The sequence below is a fragment of the Macaca fascicularis genome, chromosome 5 (genome assembly GCF_037993035.2).
Source record: "Macaca fascicularis isolate 582-1 chromosome 5, T2T-MFA8v1.1".
In the NCBI taxonomy this organism is placed as follows: domain Eukaryota; kingdom Metazoa; phylum Chordata; class Mammalia; order Primates; family Cercopithecidae; genus Macaca; species Macaca fascicularis.
Genome location: NC_088379.1, coordinates 66,124,763 through 66,145,257, shown reverse-complemented (window position 1 = coordinate 66,145,257; position 20,495 = coordinate 66,124,763). Strand labels below are relative to the sequence as shown.

Below are 20,495 nucleotides of genomic sequence, written 5' to 3'. Positions count from 1 at the left end.
TCATTATACTAATTATAAAATAATTATAAACATAACTGCTTTTTTAATATTCCATGAATTCACCAGAGTGTGACAAAGAAGATTAAAATATAAAGATACACATTTATTTCCATATCCTACCTTTGGGACAATTTATGAAGAACTTACAAGTAATAGAACTGCTTTGAACTCTAAAAAGAAATGGACTTTACAAATCCCTAACCAGTAGTATGAGATTTACCACATCTTCTAGGTTTTAGATGGTCACGACTGTCTCTCTCCAACTGTTTTAAAAGAATTTCCTGGAGCCATTTGAGGACATTTGAGGAGGACAATGTCTCTCCATACCTAATAACTGCTGTATCTCCATGATTGCAAACTTGAAAATTAGGAAACACCAAAGCAACATTACTCACAAAATAAATAGCAAAATCAGAATCTCTGGAGTCAACTTACGAAACATGATTTACAAAGATATGCTTACATTTCTTAATTTATTTTTAATAAGTAAAAAATTACTCAGTGAAACTGTACAAAAATCAAATCATTAATTTTTGCACCTGTTATTTCAGTCATCAACAGTGATTTCATGGTACAGAAATAAAATAATGGGAATTATCATTAACTTCATCCTGCCTTTCTAGCTTAGTAGAACCAAACAGAAGAAATTATAGCAATAACCATTAACTATAGAAAAAAAGTAATAGAAAAATGGTTGCAGGTTTAATCACAAAATGAATTTAATTTTTGTTGATTTTGTTTTATATGCTAAAAGACTAATATCTATAAATATGCACTGACAGCATCGTTCTAAATTTACTTCTGAAGAGATGTTGAGACTTCAATAAAATATAAGCAAGTTACTGGATCATATTCATGGATTGCTGAATGACTACCCGGAAAATATCAGTTACTTTCAAAGAACACAAAACGAAGTGAACATGGAAAAAAGTCTTCTTTGCAAAAGTCCTTTTATTAGTCCTATCCTCTAAAATTCCAAGCCACAGAGCCTTGATATTCCTGGATTCTGTTTTAAGTAACCTTAATTTTAAATATGACACTTGGGATATGCACAATGGGAAAGGGTAGGCTATGTGAACAAAATTTAATTTATTTTTTCCAAAAGTAAGTCATTTTCTTTAAATTCATCCTATCCACTTTTGCCCACTTCCCTATGTACAGATAATCCTTTAGTCATGCAAATTCACTCTCCACTTCCACATACATTTTCCCCACTTTGGTACTTTTCAAAAGAGGGAAACAATACAGCTGGTTGATAAAGTAATTTAAAGTATTTGTAAATGAAATAAAAAGAAAGTATAATACATAGTGTAAAAAGATACCAAATTGGAGTAACACTGATGTTAATCTAGTTTTTTATTTAACAAAGTACCTACTAATGTTCTGAGAAGGAGAGTAGAAGGAAAGGAGCTAGAGGGAAATGACTTTCTATGGTTAAAAAAAAGCCAATTGCTTCAGAATGCATGATAGTCTTAGTTATAAAAGAATCATTTACTATTTTCACTGAGTTTACAGTGTTGGGTACTACTGTTTACATCATTTTAATGAAAGTACTTATAAAAACATCTGCAATAGTTCATATCAGAAAACAGAAAGTTTCTCTCAATAAAGACCTTAAAAAATAAATTTTTATCTTCATTAACTCCCTTTCTCGGAATGGGAATGAAATAACATGCTTCTCTTTAAAAAAAAAAAAAAAAAAAAAAAAAAAAAATTTAATACCGTAATTAGGTTTCTGGAAAAAAAAAAAAAAAAAAAAAAAAAAAAAAAAAAAAGACTACCCTAGCAATAATGTTTAACATTCTACTTTTCATCTATTTCTAAAGACACTCCCTTTATAAAATCTTTTAGTTTTATATATTAGAACAATCAGGTTTAGAGTCTCACATAAATAAAATACCCACATTAGAAGGCATACTGAAGAATCAAATGGTTAGCCACATTTGTCTGTTCATATTCACGGATTCTCTAAGAGCGTTGTGTGAGTCCATATAATACTGTTCACATTTAGTCTAAGTTAATATGTCTCATCTGACCTACTGCTCCTACAACACTGATGCTATCAACAAAATCCTGATTTGGGGGACACAGTGATATAACAAACTCTGGTTAAACCAGCAGAGGTAACAGGACGATAAACTGTAACTGCACAATTTAAAATGTCCACCCTTCATCCACCACTACCATACCTCTTCTCCCCAGTGGCATTAAATTCTCAAAGCCTAATCATATGAGAGGTGCAGGGTGCCAAACACTATTTGTACAGAAAATCAGTCTTCAAGACTAAACAAAAAAGAAATTCATAAAATAAAATAAAACTTTTTGTATAGTTGCATTTGTTGCTTTCAATTTCTTCATCCATATCTGTTCTGGTCATACATATTTTTTCCTTCTTTTTATCCAGAGAGATTAATACACAGATTAATACACAAAACTTTCGTAAACGGCATTCCAGTTCAAAGTTGCTTGTGATCATAGCCATGTGTGAACCGTTAGACAAGTGTATACTATGCCCCAAAATGTTTTATAATTCTTCAGTGCAGTTTCTTACTGATGTTTCCCTTAAAATTAAGGCTTGATGAAAGAGAAATCCATAGTATCATGAGCTGATTTTTTTTAGCTTCTGAATTAAATGCACTCTTTCCAAAATTAAGTGGTCCTGGAGTAACATTAAGACAACCTGTATTAATCAGTGTCATGACTGAAGTAGTATCTTACTGGAGGTCCAGGCAAATCTTCATCTCCATCAATGTCTGGAGCAAATGACACAGTAAGATCCACATATTTCTTTTCAGTAGAAGGTTTTACAAGTTTATGCATTCTAAGAAAAATAAGCAAGAATGAACACTTCGGTAAATTCTATAAAATGAAAAAATGATTTGCTGACTAATGCCATCCAGAGAACCTGGACTTGTATCTAGACTTTAACATCTAATAATAATCTGCTTTCATATATTAATTTTCCTTTACTAAAAGGTCTGAACTCAAGACACTCATTTACCTAACAGTGAATAAATTTGGACACATTGGTCATGATAAAGAATACAAACCATTTATTAAAAGACAAAAAGGCTCAGCGTGGTGGCTCATGCCTGTAATCCCAGCACTTTGGGAGGCGGAGGCAGGCAGATCACCTCAGGTAAGGAGTTTGAGACCAGCCTGGCCCACATGGCGAAACCCTATCTCTACTAAAAATATAAAAACGAGATGGGAGCAGTGGCACATGCCTGCAATCCCAGCTACTCAGGAGGCTGAGGCAAGATAACTGTTTGAACCTGGGAGACGGAGGTTGCAACGATTTTAAAAAATTGATTCTCCTCCTAAACTTCCTCTTAAGTGTGGAGGCATCATAAATTCAAACATTTCTCTGTAAACAGTAAAAAAGCAAGCTAGAATTTAAACCTTAAAATGCAAGCTAGAAATATGAAATAAAAGACATTCTCAGCTTTTTCCCTTATATCCAATCTTTATCCTATTTACTGAAAAAATCACTCTTTGCTATAGTTACTACTGCCTTAAATGAAGTCAACATCTATATATCCCTTAGATAATTATATTATCTTCTAGCTAGCTTTCTCTAGTCTCTTTTCTACCTCCAATCTACACTGCTTCTAGAATTCTCTTAAAATATAAATTTGATGTATTCTCCTGCCTATAATAATGTTATTTATTATACACTGTGTACCTACTTCATGCCAGGCTCTGAACTACGTAATTGATTTAATCCTCAGTAGCTCTTTCCATTTCACAAAGATATTTTGTCTGGTACATAAACTTTTCATTCTTTCCACCATTCATGATTACCACCTCATGCTTGAGTCATTCCAAAAAAAAAAAAAATGTGAATTCTAAATTCCCAAATTTAGAATTTAGTAGGAGTTCTAAATACTACTCTTAATTTATCCAAAAGATACTCAGGCATCCTAATGAAGATCAATATAAGGCAAATTAATGCCTTAGCTAATATAACAGTAGTTTTACTTTTGTATGTATGCTCTTTTTAGCTGCAAAGACTGTTGTTTTTGCCTGGAATAATCCTTCTTCAAAGGTAGCTCAAATGAAATCTACCCTGAACTAGAGGTCTGAGTTAGCACAATACTCTGTAAAAATTTTCATTATCACAGTTATTCAATTATACTTTAATGATTAACATGACCAGAGGTGAGACCTAGCCAGGCCACTGTCTCAAGAGTTACAAGCAGAGGGAACAACTAAAGCAAAGGTCCCACAATGGAGCATCATTAGAGTGAGTATTCAAGGACAAATAAGGAGGCCAGTGTAGCTGGAATATTGTGAGGGCAAAGTAGGGAAGGAACTTAGCAGGATAACTAGGAATCGATTTCCTTTAATAGACTGCTTGAGGGCAGGGCTTGATGAACATGTATGATAATAAAATATTAACAGGACTAACATTTGTGGAATACTTCTTACGTGCCATTACACTATCAGCCCTTACTATTATTTTAGTGTTCAACTATGAGCACAATCATCCCTATTTGTGGACTTGCAGCTTTTTGAAACTAAGTTTCAAAAGCTACTCCAGGTAACAAAACTAAGTAGCTGAGCAAGAATGTGAACCCAGGTCTTTCTAAGTCAACCTCATGCTATTAATCACAATCCCACTGACTGAATGAACGTGTTCAGTACTTAACAGGTACTCAATAAATACTTGCTAAAAGGACAATCTATTAAAATGAAAAATATTATCATGCTGGAAGTTTCAAATATTGGCCAAATCTTAAAAGCATTTTTAAATAATTTGCCGCAAATTTTAAACTCCACTAGTCAATACACTTTATGACCACATACAGTCCACTGCAGCATAAAATAAAGGAATTCTAAACACTACTCTTGCTTTCTCCAAAAGATACTGAGCGATCCTAATGGAAAACAATATAAGGCAAATTAATGCCTTAGCTAATAAAATAGTAGTTTTACTTTTTAAGGTATAAATAATTCAGACTGGATTATAATTTAAGAATGATTAACCTCAACTGATTATCATAGCCAATAGATACGTTAAACACAGCCATCACGCAGAGATTCAATTACTCGTCTGACAAATATTTGTTGATAACCTTTTATGTGCCAGGTATTTATTATCTAAGTGCTTGAGATACAACAGTGACAAGATCAAATAAAGATTCCCACTCCTGTGAAATACATGTTTTAGTAGCAGGTAAATAGCTAATATACAGTACATGGGCCGGGTGCGGTGGCTCATGCCCGTAATCCTAGCATTTTGGGAGGCTGAGGCGGGAGAAATCACCTTAGGTCAGGAGTTCAAGACCAGCCTGGCCAACATGGTAAAACCCGTCTTTACTAAAATTACAAAATTAGCCAGGTGTGGTATTGGGTGCCTGTCATCCCAGCTATACTCAGGAGGCTGAGGCAGGAGAGTCGCTTGAACTCAGGAGGCGGAGGTTGCAGTGAGCTGAGATCGCACCACTGCAATCCAGCCTAGGCGACACAGTGAGACTTTGCCTCAAAAACAAAAACAAAAACAAACAATAAATATAAGCAAAATACACAGCAGCACAGCAGTCATACGACAGTAATAAGTGCTCTGAAAAGAAAAAGTAGAGAAAAGTAAAGGGGACTAGGCATACTAGACTGGGGCCAGGGACAGGTTGCAATATTAAATGAGGCCTCTTTAGGAAGTGCAAAGACCAGGGGTGAGACTTGGCCACGTCACTGTCTCAGAGTTACAAGCAGAGAGAACTAAAGCAAAGGTCCCATGCTGGAGAATGATTAGAGTGAGTATTCAAGGACAAATAAGGCCAGTGTAGCTGGAATATTGTGAGGGGAAAGTAAGGAAGGAACTTAGAAGGATAACTAGGAATCATTTAGAGCCTTGCAGACCGCTACAAAGACTTTAGTTTTCTTTGGTTCTTTCTTCCTTTCAGTCTCTGCTCAAATGCCACCTTAACAGGTGAGACTACGACAGGCAGAGGGAAACTACTCAGTATAATATAGCAACTCAACACCCCCAACTCCCCGTATTTCCCGTATTTCCTTTTCCCTTTATTCTTCTTTAATTTCTCCATAATACTTACTACCACTTAACATACTTGCCTTATTGTTATGCAAACTCCTTAAGTAGGAAAGAACTGTGGTTTGCTAACTGCTATCTCCCTAATGACTAGAACAGTACCTGGCACACAGCTGGCACCTTAAACAATAATTTGTTGAATAAATGTGATTTGGCAATTTGATTCCTCGTAAGCCTGGTCATTAAGTGTTTCAACATAAGAGACGGATCCACTTTTACTTAAGTGTACTGACAAAATCAGGTTTCTAAACCTATTAACTGAAGAGCTGAATCTCGAGAAGTAGTCTGTTGGCCTTCACCTGGCAGATTTACTGTCTTTATTAACGTCATTAGACAAGACTAATGCTTTTATCTGAATTATAGTAACCACTATATTTAATTTTTTAGTGTGCAACAACTGATTTTTAAATTCTTGTTATTTGCTGCATATAATGTTGAATACTTACGTTAACTTCAATCTTTTTGCATGACCAGGCATTACAGGAACATAAAGCATTTTGACTCCCTGTACCACCATTGTTGGCTCAATTCCATACTTCTCCTAAAAGTGAATATCCAAAAAAGAAACGATGAAAGCCTCGCTCAAACATAAAATGCTTATTTAACATTGTTCCTAAACAATGTTTTATGACCAGTAAAAAAAGCAAATTCATGCTAAATATAACTTCCAATAAAATTATAAATAAAAACAAAACAGAAAACAGACATAAAGCTACTAATGAACCAAATGAATAAAAGTATCTCACTTTGACTGCATTTATGAAATCCAAGAGGGTGAAATCTTCTTTTCCATGTACAGTCCATCGATCCCAAATTGTAAATGATATTTCATTTCTGTTACAGAAAAATATTCAGAACAGAAACATTGTAATTTTCTTCCCTTTAGTGATGATACAAGAAAAACAAAACAAAACAAAACAAAACAAAACAAAAAAACACTTCCAGAAGTCCATTATTTGTGATTGGGCTAGAAATTAATGTGGGGAAATAAAGGATAATATACCTTCTAAAATATTCCAATCTTATTTCCCTATCACATCATATAGATAACCACTTTTAATCAGTACCTTGCTGATCCTTCCAGTGTCTCATTATAAATCCGTATGTTTTAGCAAGAGAGAGTTGTCTCTCTCTTTTTAAAATGGCTGCATGGGTTTCACTGTGTGGATGTTCCAGTCCCCTGTTACTGGACAATTTTGTACTCTCATTAGTAATGTATGAGAGTGCCTCCTTTCTCACACCCTTGCTAAGATAGGTTTTTTTCAAGTTTTTGGTTGTTGCCAGTCTGAAAACTAAAAAGTACAGGCCCAGGAATTGTTCTGCTTTGTCACAATCTTATGGAATTCTTCTAAATCTCATGACCTACAAAGTCAGACACCAGGGTACCTTCTAATTCATCTAGCAGACACAGATGAAACCGTAATGCCAAATAATGTGGCAGATAAAGTATTGTAAGGGTTCTTTGGCTTCTTTAGTCAGAAATATTTAATGAAGATGAGGTTTGAGCTGATCTTGAAGTGATGGCAAGAATTTACACATACACAATAGAGGAAAAAAAGAGGTGAAGCTAGTATTTTTTCCTTTTAAAAGGTATTTTATTTCATTCTCATTATACAAGAGAAATAGACCTTCATACATACCTGATTTTAGTTTTCCTTACTTCAGATGTCTCTGTAAATACTATAATTGGAATGGCTAAGTTAAGAAAACAATTTTTGTAAGCTTCAAATGGATAGCCACCAGTTACTTTGATCATCTCCAAGGCAACCTAGATAAAAGAAGGTGATCTGATAATATAAATAGCCTAAAACTATCTGTGATTTTTAATTGGATCTATTCAATTTTCACAAGTTTTCAAGCATTTCTCTGTAGATAGTAAAAGCAGCTATAAGACTAATGTAAATTTCTTATAGCTCTCTATACTTTTAGTATATTTTATACTTTCAAATCTTCAACCTGCTCTATACATGGTAACAGTTATTTAAAAAAATATTAATTCAACCATATATTCTCCCTACTTTGAAAGCACATGCTAGAACTCAAAAAACACAATGGTCTAAAATCACTTAATACAGGGATAAATAACTACATAGCTTCATAGATAATTATATAGAGTAATGATGTAATATGGTATAATAACTAGGGCCGCACTTAAAGATTCTGAATCATTATGAATACAGATTAGGGAAGTTCATTTTATTCAAGAAAAACAGAGTACCTGCTTTGTATGAAAGACGTAAAGATCAGTGAAAAGATTATTGCCTATAAGAAAAATTATAATCTATCTTGAGCTTATTTTTTATTTTAAAAATGTATATTTAGGGCCGGGCGTGGTAGCTCACGCTTGTAATCCCAGCACTTTGGGAGGCCGAGACGGGTGGATCACGAGGTCAGGAGATCGAGACCATCCTGGCTAATACGGTGAAACCCCATCTCTACTAAAAATACAAAAAAAATTAGCCGGGCATGGTGGCGGGCGCCTGTAGTCCCAGCTACTAGGGAGGCTGAGGCAGGAGAATGGCGTGAACCCAGGAGGCAGAGCTTGCAGTGAGCCGAGATCGCGCCACTGTACTCCAGCCTGGGCGATAGAGCTAGACTCCATCTCAAAAACAAAACAAAACAAAACAATGCATATTTAGGTAAAACTTCAAAATACAGATGACTGCATTTTCAGAAAGTATTTTGAAATTTTAAATTATGTGATCTAATATCTATCCTTCCCTCTCTAATATCTCTGAGTGACTCGGTTGGTATGATGGGGAAGTCAGGGAAAAAGCAATGAAAAAGGAGCATTTTTATTCAAGGAATAATAAACTTACCAAGCCAGAAACTGTAGCAGTGGTTGTTGCAATAGCAGGTATAATTTTACCAGCTACGCGTTTTGTTTTAAAACGGTCAGCTGGTTCAATGCTGTACATTTTGGCACGAAGATTTGATGCAGCTGTGATGAAATCTATGTGTCCATTATGATCGTCATCTTTTTCAAATGAAAGCACTGCCATCTGAAGGTCACCTGATTATACCAACCAGAAAAACAAAGTTCCATAGCAAGCAGTAAAGATTTTAATAGGTAAAAAGCAATGTGGGTTTACTAACTTTTAAAGATTCCTTTCTATATTTTTACATGACTGAGAAACATAAGAATAATCCAGGCAACTAATATTGAAGGCCATGAAAACAGCTTTTCCCATGATTAAAGAGAGCCAATTTTTAAAATTAAAAAATAAAAAGAAAGAAAATGATAGTTTTAATGCCACTAAACTAGAGACGTTTCTGTATTTAAAAAAAATTTTTAATAAATAGCAAAATAAGAAAGTTGTATACTGCACATCTGCTATCAAGTGGTTTACAAAAAAAAGCCAACATTAGGTATAGTTCAAAAATTTATTCCACAAATCCTACTCTGAAACATTTTCCCTCTGGTAACTAAGAATAGGGTCAGTTGGTCAAATTAAAATAAGTAATTTCTGAAATCTTTGTAGATCAGTGGTTCCCAAGATCCTTCTAATTATTGTTATTCTGGGTTATTTTTCCTGAAATTCTACTGGTCCATGCTTAAAATCCCAAAAGTTTGGGAACCACTAATTTATAAAACTAAAAGACGGTGAGCAGGTCAAAACAGATGAGTGTATGGCTGTTTGTAAGGAATTAAAAATTCAGTTTTCCTGTATTTTTATATTTAAGTCCATCTAGCAAGGAAGTGTATATAGGTCATTCTGTATTCCCTATCAGTAATTATGAAGACTAAGAACCTAAGAAGAGTTCTGTTTATAGTTCTTTATCCTAAAGTGATTTAAATGGGTCTGTCCAAAGATTAGTTTCCACAAGGACCCCATTAAACTGAATTTTTAATTCCTTAAAAACAGAGCTATTCATTCATGGTTTTAGACCTGCTCACCATCTAAAGAACTAAAACAATCAGAAAAACAATAACAAAGCAGTTAATGTGATTTGGAGAATTAGACTTCAATTTTTGAGGGCAATAGTGGGGAAAATGATGAATTTAGTCACAGTTAAAGATGAATACTGACTTTAATATGATCATGAAATCAATCAATACTATCATCATTATTATTGCTATGATTAAATTCTATAAATTCTTAGGTGTAGAGCTTGGTGGAAATGAAAACTCACCCAGTTTAAAACATTTTTATAAAGATTTTCCCTTACTTTTGGTGGCTTCATTAGATAAAATAGCCTTTTCTAGTTGGAAAATTGCATTCCTCTCATCTTCACTGCTAATAGGAACGTGGTCCGGTTTCCTTGCAGTTTCATCAGTTTGAACAACCTTTGAATATATGAATATAATTTTATTAATGTTATTTCCTGCATCTAAGTTTGGTTAGCATTTAACTGTTTTATCAAATTACAAACAGAAAATATTTTCTCTCTATATTTTCATATTATTAATCAGTGGTCCAATTTATTTTATATGTTCCTTTAGAAAGTATTATGATATTATTCATGTATGTATTTTATTATCTATCTTCTCACACAGGTATGTAAGCTCTATAACAACAGGGATCTTTATGTATCTTGTTCACTGACAGAACTCCAATATATCTAACTTTTAATACCCACGATGATATAGTGGGCATAAAAAATATTTACTGAGTAACTCATACAATCTAACTCCATACTGATCTTTTTAAAAATTCCACACTAGAATAAAATAAGTATTAATCAACAGTTTGTGATTCTGACAAATCTACTTTAAACTCAAGTTGCACTGACAAGAGCAAGAGCAAGAACCATTCGTTGTGATATTCTCCAGGTTTAGAATGGGACTTGATACAAGTCCAAATTCCCAAACTATTTGCTGAATGAATGAATTTTTAAACATACCTTATTGGAAGGTTTGAATTCCTGAATCTTTACTTCTGAAAGAATATTCAAGAGGGCATCTGCTGATAAGTCCTGTTTTTAAAAAAGTAATTTTACCAACAAACATTTTCTTCTATTTCTAAATTCTAAAGCTAAAAATATCCTACAAAAGGTCCTTAATCATATTACAATATGTGAACACTTCATTATCTGAATATGTAGACATCCATTTGAGACATTTACCTTTATTTCTATAAAAATATCCCCCCATAAAGGTTATGGGGGAGAAGGTAAGGGGTAAAAAAGTACTTATTAGTCAACAAACTTGAAATTTTAGTCCTTCTGCAAATTTTTTAAAAGGCAGTTTTAGGACTGGTTGTAAATATAAAACTGAGTGACATGATCAGTCAGTTTTAATTCCCTTAGCTTTATGTTTTATGTTTTTAATGTTTTACAAAGTTTCCTGAAGTAAGTTATACTCAGTAAGTAAAATAAGTAAATGGAATTCATACCTTAAGAAGGAGGGAAATATTTAAATGATTAAAGATGAACTTAGATGAATTTAAAGCTATGGGTTGCATTTACATTTATCATTGAGAAGCTGTTTGGCAAAAGCTGAGACATAGTGCTTTTGAGGTCAATTACCACACTTACCACGAAATTACCACTGATTTTCCCAAAAAGAATATCAGACTGAATGCCACTATTTTTACCAAATATTTACAGTTTATTTGTATGAATTCCAAAAAGGATTAATCTAAAACAGACATTGTTATCTGAATCCAAAATAGCCAATATTAATTATGGGATCTGATTCATATTTCTCTGTTCAGTGCACCTGAAAGTACAGCAATTTACTTAGCTAGAACATGCATTTGTGAAGAAAAGAGACAGATGCCTCTCACATAAAACCGTATTAGGCTCTTTAGATGTTAGTCAATGAACATGATGTTTAAGAGAATGAGTATGATGCTAAAGTAAGAAATGTCAATATAAGGGAGCATTTTCAGATTGCCTGAAAAGCACGTAAATTATTACAAAATAAATCAAACAAAGGTTAACAAAGAAAATATCTTTGAAATATTTCAAAATTGCGATGAAATGGTTTGCTGTGGCTTTTTAGAATAACTAGGATAACTGAAGCTGATAAGCAAGTTATAAATATTTTTAAAACAAAGTTTAACTGCTTTTAACAAATAATGCTGTTTTTCACTGCTTCAACTCAGAAAGAAAAATCCGACTTCTACTTAGCAATACTGCAATGAGCTTTCAGCTTCCATTATGTTAGTATGGGTAAAAATACAATAAAAATTCTACATCAAAAGAATGATTCTTACAACAAATAAACATGCTTTGATGCAATTAGTACATCAGTCATCTAATTCTAATTTGGTTTTGCATCACTTGCTAAGGCTTAAAGAATATCTTACCTCTTCTGTAAATGGAATACAATATACTGTAGCATATAGTTTTGCAGCATTCTGAAGGAAACTGAGGTGCCTTTTGAAATTAAAAAATAAAGCAAAATTTGAATGCACAGTTTTAAAGATGATATTTACCTCATTACGAACTATAGCCTTTAAATGTAGTTTGAAGAAATATAACCACAGAATTATTATTTCAGGATTTTTTTTTTTAAGTTAGACAAAAATATTCTGGTCTACACCAAAATACTACAGAAGTTATAAAACACAAAACATCGAACAGTTATTCTCGAAAACACTTAACATTCAGGTAGTGATCATGACTACCTTGGGAAGAAGAGTGAGCGGACAGAAGCAGAAAACTCAGACCAGTGAACAATAATTCATTTTAAGTCATAAGAAATATTATATATTTGTTCTTAATGAGTATATATCAAGTTCACACTAAGTAAATGTGTTTATTTAAAAACAAAAAAAGAAAGTCTTATAGAAGAAGCAGTCCAACAAAAGGTGACTGGAAGCCTAAAACCACCACCAGATAAGAAAATTAAGCATGGACTTATCTGCTGAAAGTAAGGTTAGTGAAGGCAAGCTAAGTGTTTAAAAATATATATACATAAGTTTGGGTGCGGTTGGTGGGATGCACATGTAATCCCAGCTACTTGGGAAGCTGAGGTGGGAGGGTTGCTTGAGCCTAGGAATTCAAGACCAGGTTGGGCCACATAGTGAGACCTTGTCTCTTTCAAAAAAACAACAAAAAAGAAAGAAATAGAAAAAATATACATACACACACACACACACAAGTGTGAATCTAACGTGTATCTAATATAGTGCTTCGAGGTATTCACACAAAGACCAACTCCTTTGAAAATAATTTGAGATTTAGGGAGTTATTCAGTAGTAATTATTTCTTCCTCCATATAACTGAAGATTCTTATATTTGATTTCATTAAATGTAAAAACAAATTGTCATTTTACTAATTTATGGATAAAGTAAAAAAGGTGATTTTGGTTTCACTTTAGATATTTATTATAAATAATGAGGTTATTTACCATGTAAATGAATGGATTCACATTTGTGTGGGAAGGGTTGTGGCTGGCTTTCCTGGTCAGAATGACTTGTTAACTCTTAAATGAACAGGGATGAAATAATTTAACATTAAAGAGCCTAAGGGTTTCATTCTGCAATGTACAGTTAAGGAATTTACAGTGAAGAAATACATAATAAAGGATACATATCAAACTAAATATAAATACTTACAAAGGTTCGTTTAAATCAAATTTTATTGGAGAGGGTGGCCTCTTTGGTGATTGCCAAAACAAACCTGGCAAAAAGATATAAATGTTATTTTCAATGTATGTAGCCAGTAATAAATGTCATTAAAATTTATTCTCAACATTTATACTTACTACCATCTTTTAATCGTATGTCCAGAGGGAAACAGTGAAGAAGCTGAAGAGCCTAAAGAAAAAAAAAATGAATTAAAGACACCCACTACTTAATATTATCTGAGAAAAAATATTAAAAAAAATTTTTAAATGTTGTGTGTAGTAAATATACTCACATGCTTCAAAAATCAAAACACATTAAAAGATACACAGTGAAGTCTCCCTACCACCCTTGTATTCCATCTGTCCATTCTCCTGTCACTGCCCCTCATAAATGAAAAATCTAAAATATCATTTTCTATCACTATTTGTAGGTTTATTGGGAGGTGGTATCTATAGCAAACAAATGTAGATTACTTCACTCCTTTTTATATAAATGGTGGCATATTTTACATGTCATTCTGTTCTTTTAAAAGAGCTAATACTTAAATAACAAAACCAGAAAAAACACACAGTACTTTGTATTTTTGAAAGGATAACATGTTTGAGATTTGCTTCAAAATCACCTAGGGGAAGGTAAGAATGAACGGGGACGGTGATGAAACAAGATTTATCTATGAACTGATAACTGCTAAACCTGGGTGATAGGTAAATGACAATTACATTAGGGTTCATTATACTATTTCCTCTACATTTCTATGGCTGAATATTTTTCATTATAAAAAAAGTTTAAAAAAAAAATCACAGAAGATAAGAACTAAAGAGTTCCTTAGATTTTTGAAAAAGGGGTCACTGATAACCATGTTAAGAACAATTTGCAGAGTAATGAGCAAAGAAGTCAAATTTACTGGGTGAGGAAGTGGTAACATTGAGTAGTACAGACCACTTTTCCAAGAAGTAGAGCTCTGACGAAAGTAAAAAGACAGAAGTAGTATAAATGAAATATTTTTAAGTGGGGTGTGGTGGCGTGTACATGCAGTCTCAGCTACTTAAGGGTTGAGGCAGGGATCACTTGAGCCCTGGAGTTCCAGGCCAGCCTGGAAAACATAGGGAAACCCCGTTTTTGTTTTTTTGTTTGTTTTTTTTCCAAGTTGTTTTTAAGGAAGATGAACTAAAGAGCCTAAAGAGAGGGAAAGACTAAAGAGAATGCAACACACATTTCAGCAACCATATTTAACTGGAGGTAAGAATAACAGCTAATATTTAGTAATTTTTTATGTGCCAGGCTCTGTTCTAAATGCTTTATAAGTCTTACCTCCTTTTATCCTCACCACTACCTTACGTATTAGGTACAAATTTATTATTTCTATTTTACAGATGGGGAAACAGACATAAAGAGTGATTATCGGATATGGGTGGAAATAGCAAAATCCCAGCAAAATTTCTGACTGAATACGCCTATTTTCTCAGTTTCTTGCTTCTTCTATTCTTAATAAACTTCTTTTAGATTAGCATGTGTTCTCATTTAACTTACTACTAACTTCTGAAAAGCTTGCCAAAAGAAAGAATATACATTTCAGGTCAATGAAATTAATTTGTTAATAACTAAAAAAGCCAAGGTCAGACCTTTTCTTAATGTCTCACAATGCATACTTACCTTATGGTTAAAATATTTTTCAAACTTTAATCTTGCTAATTCTACACACTGGGACCAATTTCTAGGTCTTCTGCTAAGTAACTTTATAACTTGAAAACAGCCTTCTAAACTGTGTCCACTCTGTATCTTCTAGAATGGGAGAGAAAAAAAAAAAAATCAACATATTTCCAATTACAAACATATATACATCCCCCAACAAAAGTTTGCCTAAGTTTGAAGTGTCAACTCATGTGTTTTATGCTTTTCTTTTTTCACCTCAAGCTCCTTTTCCTTCCTTCTTTAAGCTCTTTTCTGTTTGAGAAGGGGAAAGGTAAGAAATAGCACACAAAATTTTAACTCTGATTTCTTATCTTACAAATTATCCTCATATTTTCCTAGCTCTAAGTTATTAGTACTATAATATATGTACTTACTAAAAGTGCTATGAATATTTGATACTAAAAAGTGGGCCTTGTTATTATATTAAGATTAAAAGAAAGTGAGAAAACATCTTTAAAGTTGCCTTCACTATAAGAGTAATAAGTCTTGGAGATAATTGTTCCCTCATGAAATTTTAACTAGAACTTACCTCAATTTTTTCTTTCCAAAGGGCTTAATAAAAGCCCTTCTATTATTTGTAGCCTTTCTATCATAACTATCATATCTTTATTAGCTTGAACCATATGAATTGCTGTTTTGTGAGTTAAACATGGTCAAATATTGACAATTCTGTATAGTTCAACCAAACCAAAAGGATAATTTGTGACCTAATTTCAAGATTCCTTATGTATCATTTCACTTTTTATATACAATCACTCTTTATGGAGGTAAAATAAATCACTTGTAGATGACTTGAAAATAAGATTACACTGACACAAAGTGTTAAGCTTGTATTAAAATGTAGTGATTTTTACCTGTAAGACTTCTTCTGCAGATGAATAGGTTTGCCAAAATTTGTTAAACAATGAAGGTTTGTGGGAAAAGGAACTTTCAAACTGTAACAGAGAAAAGGAAAAAAAATTAGAAATAGAAGGCTGTTTAAAGTCAGAAATATCTTCTTTCTCACTTCAAAGAAAATAAATTTAAAAAGGAATTTTTACCTTATCTCTTGCCCACTGTATGGTATGTTCAATAGCAGCTGGAAAGGATTTTAGAGTACAAAATGGTACTTCCTCTTCTGGGGGATCCCGCTAATTTATAAAATATGACCACAGATACTTAAGGAGCAGCAATGACCAATTTTTATTGGTTTAATTTACTTTTGAGCTTTAAGGCTATTAAAAATCCAAAGATAAATAAAATCCAACCAGACATTTTTATATCTTCGCTCTCTTAGGCAATAAGAGAAGTTAATTCTTTTGACATTTAACCTATTTGTTAACAGCTATGTAATGCCAAACATGAATCTTATTTATTATTTGTGTACTCATTTAAAGCACCATGTAGTACTCATGACACACCATCATCTATAAATCATTTTTTTCTTCATGAATCAAGGTGAAATGTAAAGTTTTATAACACTCCCTGCTTTGAAAAGTAATTCAGGAATACCCAGTATAATGCTCGGAAAAGCATGAGTTTTTCCATAGAGAAAAACATCTGGGAGCAGAAATACGTCCTCAATGCTTGATACAGGTTTCTTAATCTTCTTTCTCAATACTTATAATACTTATATTCTACAAATTTTTATTTCTTAAAGTTTTATTTTCTTCCCCTCTTTGACCCAAGATTACATACTTTTCATATTTTTCAACTGATAAATTAAATAAATGGCAAATACCTAAGTCATTTTTTTGTGGATAAAGTACCACTGAAGAAATCCACATTCTATTATAGAGTACATTTTGCCTAGGTTTATTGGTTTACCTAATCTAAAATGGCTCACTTCGTCTCAGCAAGCGAATAAAATTTTATGTCTTTGTTGACGGTTCTAGTCTCAATCTAATAGTTTGTTCTTATCAAACAATCTTAAACTCAAAGGGTATTAGAAAACTAAGCAGCTCTGAGAAATAAATAGTAAACAGTAGAATAATGCTCCAGAAACAACAGACACAAAATTCTGATAATTAAAAAAAAGTTCAATTATATTTTAAAAAATGTACATGCACATATGTATGAACATCATTGGCACAGCAAACTCAGAAGGATTAGGAAAGCTAAATCAAATTGTTGATCAAGACAAAAATTATAAGACATAAAGAAGACATTTATTTCAAAATACTGATTCACTTACATGACTATTGTAAGATTCAGTCAAATGTGGTACAATAACTTCAGTGTGCCCCTTAGTGCCCATTGTTCCAGAATCTAAGAGAGGCCTTAGATTTGCTAAGCAACGACTATTTGAAAAGATAACAAGTAAAAAACAAAAAAGTGAGCAATAACAATGTAACGAAAGGACATCCTACTACTTTCTTTTTTTTTTTTTGAGACGGAGTCTCGCTCTGTTTCCCAGGCTGGAGTGCAGTGGCCGCATCTCAGCTCACTGCAAGCTCCGCCTCCCGGGTTCGGGCCATTCTCCTGTCTCAGCCTCCTGAGTAGCTGGGACTACAGGCGCCCGCCACCTCGCCCGGCTAGTTTTTTGTATTTTTTAGTAGAGACGGGGTTTCACCGTGTTAGCCAGGATGGTCTCGATCTCCTGACCTAGTGATCCGCCCGTCTCGGCCTCCCAAAATGCTGGGATTACAGGCTTGAGCCACCGCGCCCGGCCCCTACTACTTTCTATTGACCATTTCATATACTGATCACTTCTTGAATGCAGTATTTTAGGAAAACAGATACAGTACTATCAAACAGTGGATCAATCCTGTTCCCCTATTCTGCACTATATATACAAATTTTGTTGTTCAATCTAGTAATTTCTCTCTTTCCTACTACTCGTACCCTAAATCTGGGACTTTCTTAACCTCTGTCTCTCGGTTAATTCCTAACAGTATTACTCCTTTTCCCTTGCTTTATATTTCTTCTTTGGTTATTTTCTAACTACAAGTTATATCACACTATCTCTTCTCAATATTTTCTTTATCCCAAATATTATTAATCTTCTTTCTCAATACTTATAATACTCATATTCTACAAATTTTTATTTCTTAAAGTTTTATTTTCTTCCCCTCTTTGACCCAAGATTACATACTTTTCATATTTTTCAACTGATAAATTATCCTCTGATAATATATCTGCTCTACACCCTAACATTGAGGAGTCATATAAACACGTAAGGTGAACACATTTAAAGTCATTCATTCATCTACTTATTTAAGGAATACTTAATAAATGACATCATGTGTTGGGCACTGAGGATACAATGATGGAAAGTAAATGGTCCCTGGATGAATGATTTAGTGAGGACACAAACATTAAATAAATATGTATACCAGTAAAAGTAAGTGCCATGAAGGAAAAAGTACATGGTGCTATGAAAATCACCATAGGAGGATCTAATTTAGAATTTGGGGGAAAAGAAAGTCTGTTTGGATAAAGAAATTTAGGCTGAAACTGAAAGGATGAAGAAAAAAAGCTAAACTAGATGAAGAGTAGATAGGGAGATTACAGATCAGGAATGTTAAAGCAAGAAAAACAGAACTTTCTGAGGCTGAAGAATATTATGTGTAAGTCCCTGAGGTAAAAAAGTGCTGAAGGCCTGGTAAGAACTTAAAGGCACAGACAGAAGGAGCGGGGGCAGGTCAGAGCTGCTGCAGGTAACCAGCATGAGCTCGCCTGGTAGAAGAATATGAAAAAACAGAAGAATACGCAAACAGTTAAGGGAAAGTGCCAAGACGATGGATTTTCTCCTGCTGCCCACAAGGAGAGGGACTTGGAGATCATGGAGGTGAAGCAGAAAAGGGAAAACGAGAAGGAGGAGGAACCTAAGTAGCTGTATGGTTTGGTGTCCACTCCCGTGCCCTTCGCCCATGGGCCTGAAGCCAGTCCCACCACAATCATGTTTCCTCCTCTAGTGCTCAGAGGACCCAGTACTGATGGCATTCCCTTTGCCCTGAGTTTGCAATGGGTACATTTTGTGCTTCCTTGTCAGGTAGCCTCTCTCCCTTGGGCCATTTCTTGGGGTGAAGAAGTTACCCCTTCTGTGTTTTCTATTGCAGTGGGACTTCACCCAAAGTATTAAAAATAGCTTTATAATTCAGAAAAAACAAAAGACAGCCAAAAAACTGAAAAGCACATACAGCTAGAATAAGGGAGCCAAAGAAGACTGGTAAATGTTACACTGGCGTGGTGAACAGGGAAAAGTACTCCATGAAAAACATTTAGGTTATGATACAGATTTTGAATTTCATTCTAAGTATAATGGGAAATCATCAAAGGGTTTGTGTTTGAGGAGTACTACATTAGAAACATAAAGAATAAGCAGGTAATTCCGTAACTTTTCAATAAGTAATGTGGGAAACAGAAGTGAAAACTAAAGATAATACTGTAGAAACATGAATTTCAAGAACATACCTGTCTACATATCTCCTGGCTTCCACATTATCTAATGCTGTAATAATTATATCTTGTTTAGTACAGAACTCATCATTGTAAATGGTCTCAGTGGCTGGACATACTTTGTTCAGGTGTGCATCTATCTTTATCTGAGAATTTATTTTCAGAGTAGCATCAGCAGCAGTATAGCTTTTAGGTTTCTAAACAAATAATATAAGCAGAAGGAATATGTTAAACAACAACAAAAAAAAAAGGACTATGATTTTTCTATATACTCCAGAGTGATAAGAATGTGTTAAGTTCAATCATAGTCTATACATATATATATATATATAGAGAGAGAGAGAGAGAGAGAGAGAGACAGAGAGAGAGAGAGAGAGACAGAGAGTAATGAGACCAGTTTTCATTTTTGGCTTGTAGAAATTACATTCATTGTAATCACACTACATTAATAATGCACATTAGTCTAAATAATTTACAAATTATTAATAAAAATCTAAACACCTTCTATCTCATAGTTAAGTACTTTACAGTTCTTAAAAAAAGTTAAAAGTCCAATCACAACTTTTCCCTAGTAATAATGTTTGACTTGGTAAGTGCTTAGAAAAAAATGATAACACACTCAGTAAAACATTGGAAATCAACTCTGCAGAAGATAAGTTCTTAGAGATATGAGAGTTTAACAGTTTGGTACTAACATTTTAAAATTATCATTAGTTCTGGATGGATAAATTTTCAGAAATTATTTGTGTTTCAGTTTTATAAAAAAGAGTACAGTAGTTCCTCATCTGCCTTCCACAACCCCCAAAAATGCCTAAAACTACAGACAGTAACAAACCCTATATATACTATG

At 33.5% G+C, this 20,495-nt stretch overlaps 1 protein-coding gene across 3 annotated transcripts in view; it reads right to left on the bottom strand.

The window, feature by feature from the left end:
• Positions 1-456: 456 nt before the first annotated feature.
• The window catches only part of UBA6 (ubiquitin like modifier activating enzyme 6), an 80,175-nt gene continuing 60,136 nt past the window's right edge, over positions 457-20,495 (bottom strand). For 2 of the 3 annotated variants that reach the window (XM_005555190.4, XM_015450406.3), the window contains exons 19-33: positions 19,661-19,842; positions 17,439-17,544; positions 16,306-16,395; positions 16,120-16,200; positions 15,227-15,355; positions 13,711-13,762; positions 13,562-13,625; positions 12,307-12,376; positions 10,898-10,969; positions 10,223-10,340; positions 8,872-9,065; positions 7,693-7,820; positions 6,799-6,886; positions 6,499-6,593; positions 457-2,821 (exon numbers count right to left, since the gene is read on the bottom strand). In XM_005555190.4, the coding sequence (XP_005555247.2) occupies positions 2,686-2,821; positions 6,499-6,593; positions 6,799-6,886; positions 7,693-7,820; positions 8,872-9,065; positions 10,223-10,340; positions 10,898-10,969; positions 12,307-12,376; positions 13,562-13,625; positions 13,711-13,762; positions 15,227-15,355; positions 16,120-16,200; positions 16,306-16,395; positions 17,439-17,544; positions 19,661-19,842 (1,605 nt within the window). In that variant the 3' untranslated portion in view covers positions 457-2,685. Of the gene's footprint in view, positions 2,822-6,498; positions 6,594-6,798; positions 6,887-7,692; positions 7,821-8,871; positions 9,066-10,222; positions 10,341-10,897; positions 10,970-12,306; positions 12,377-13,561; positions 13,626-13,710; positions 13,763-15,226; positions 15,356-16,119; positions 16,201-16,305; positions 16,396-17,438; positions 17,545-19,660; positions 19,843-20,495 lie in introns of those variants that run through there. The other variant, XM_074039913.1, reaches the window with a different exon arrangement.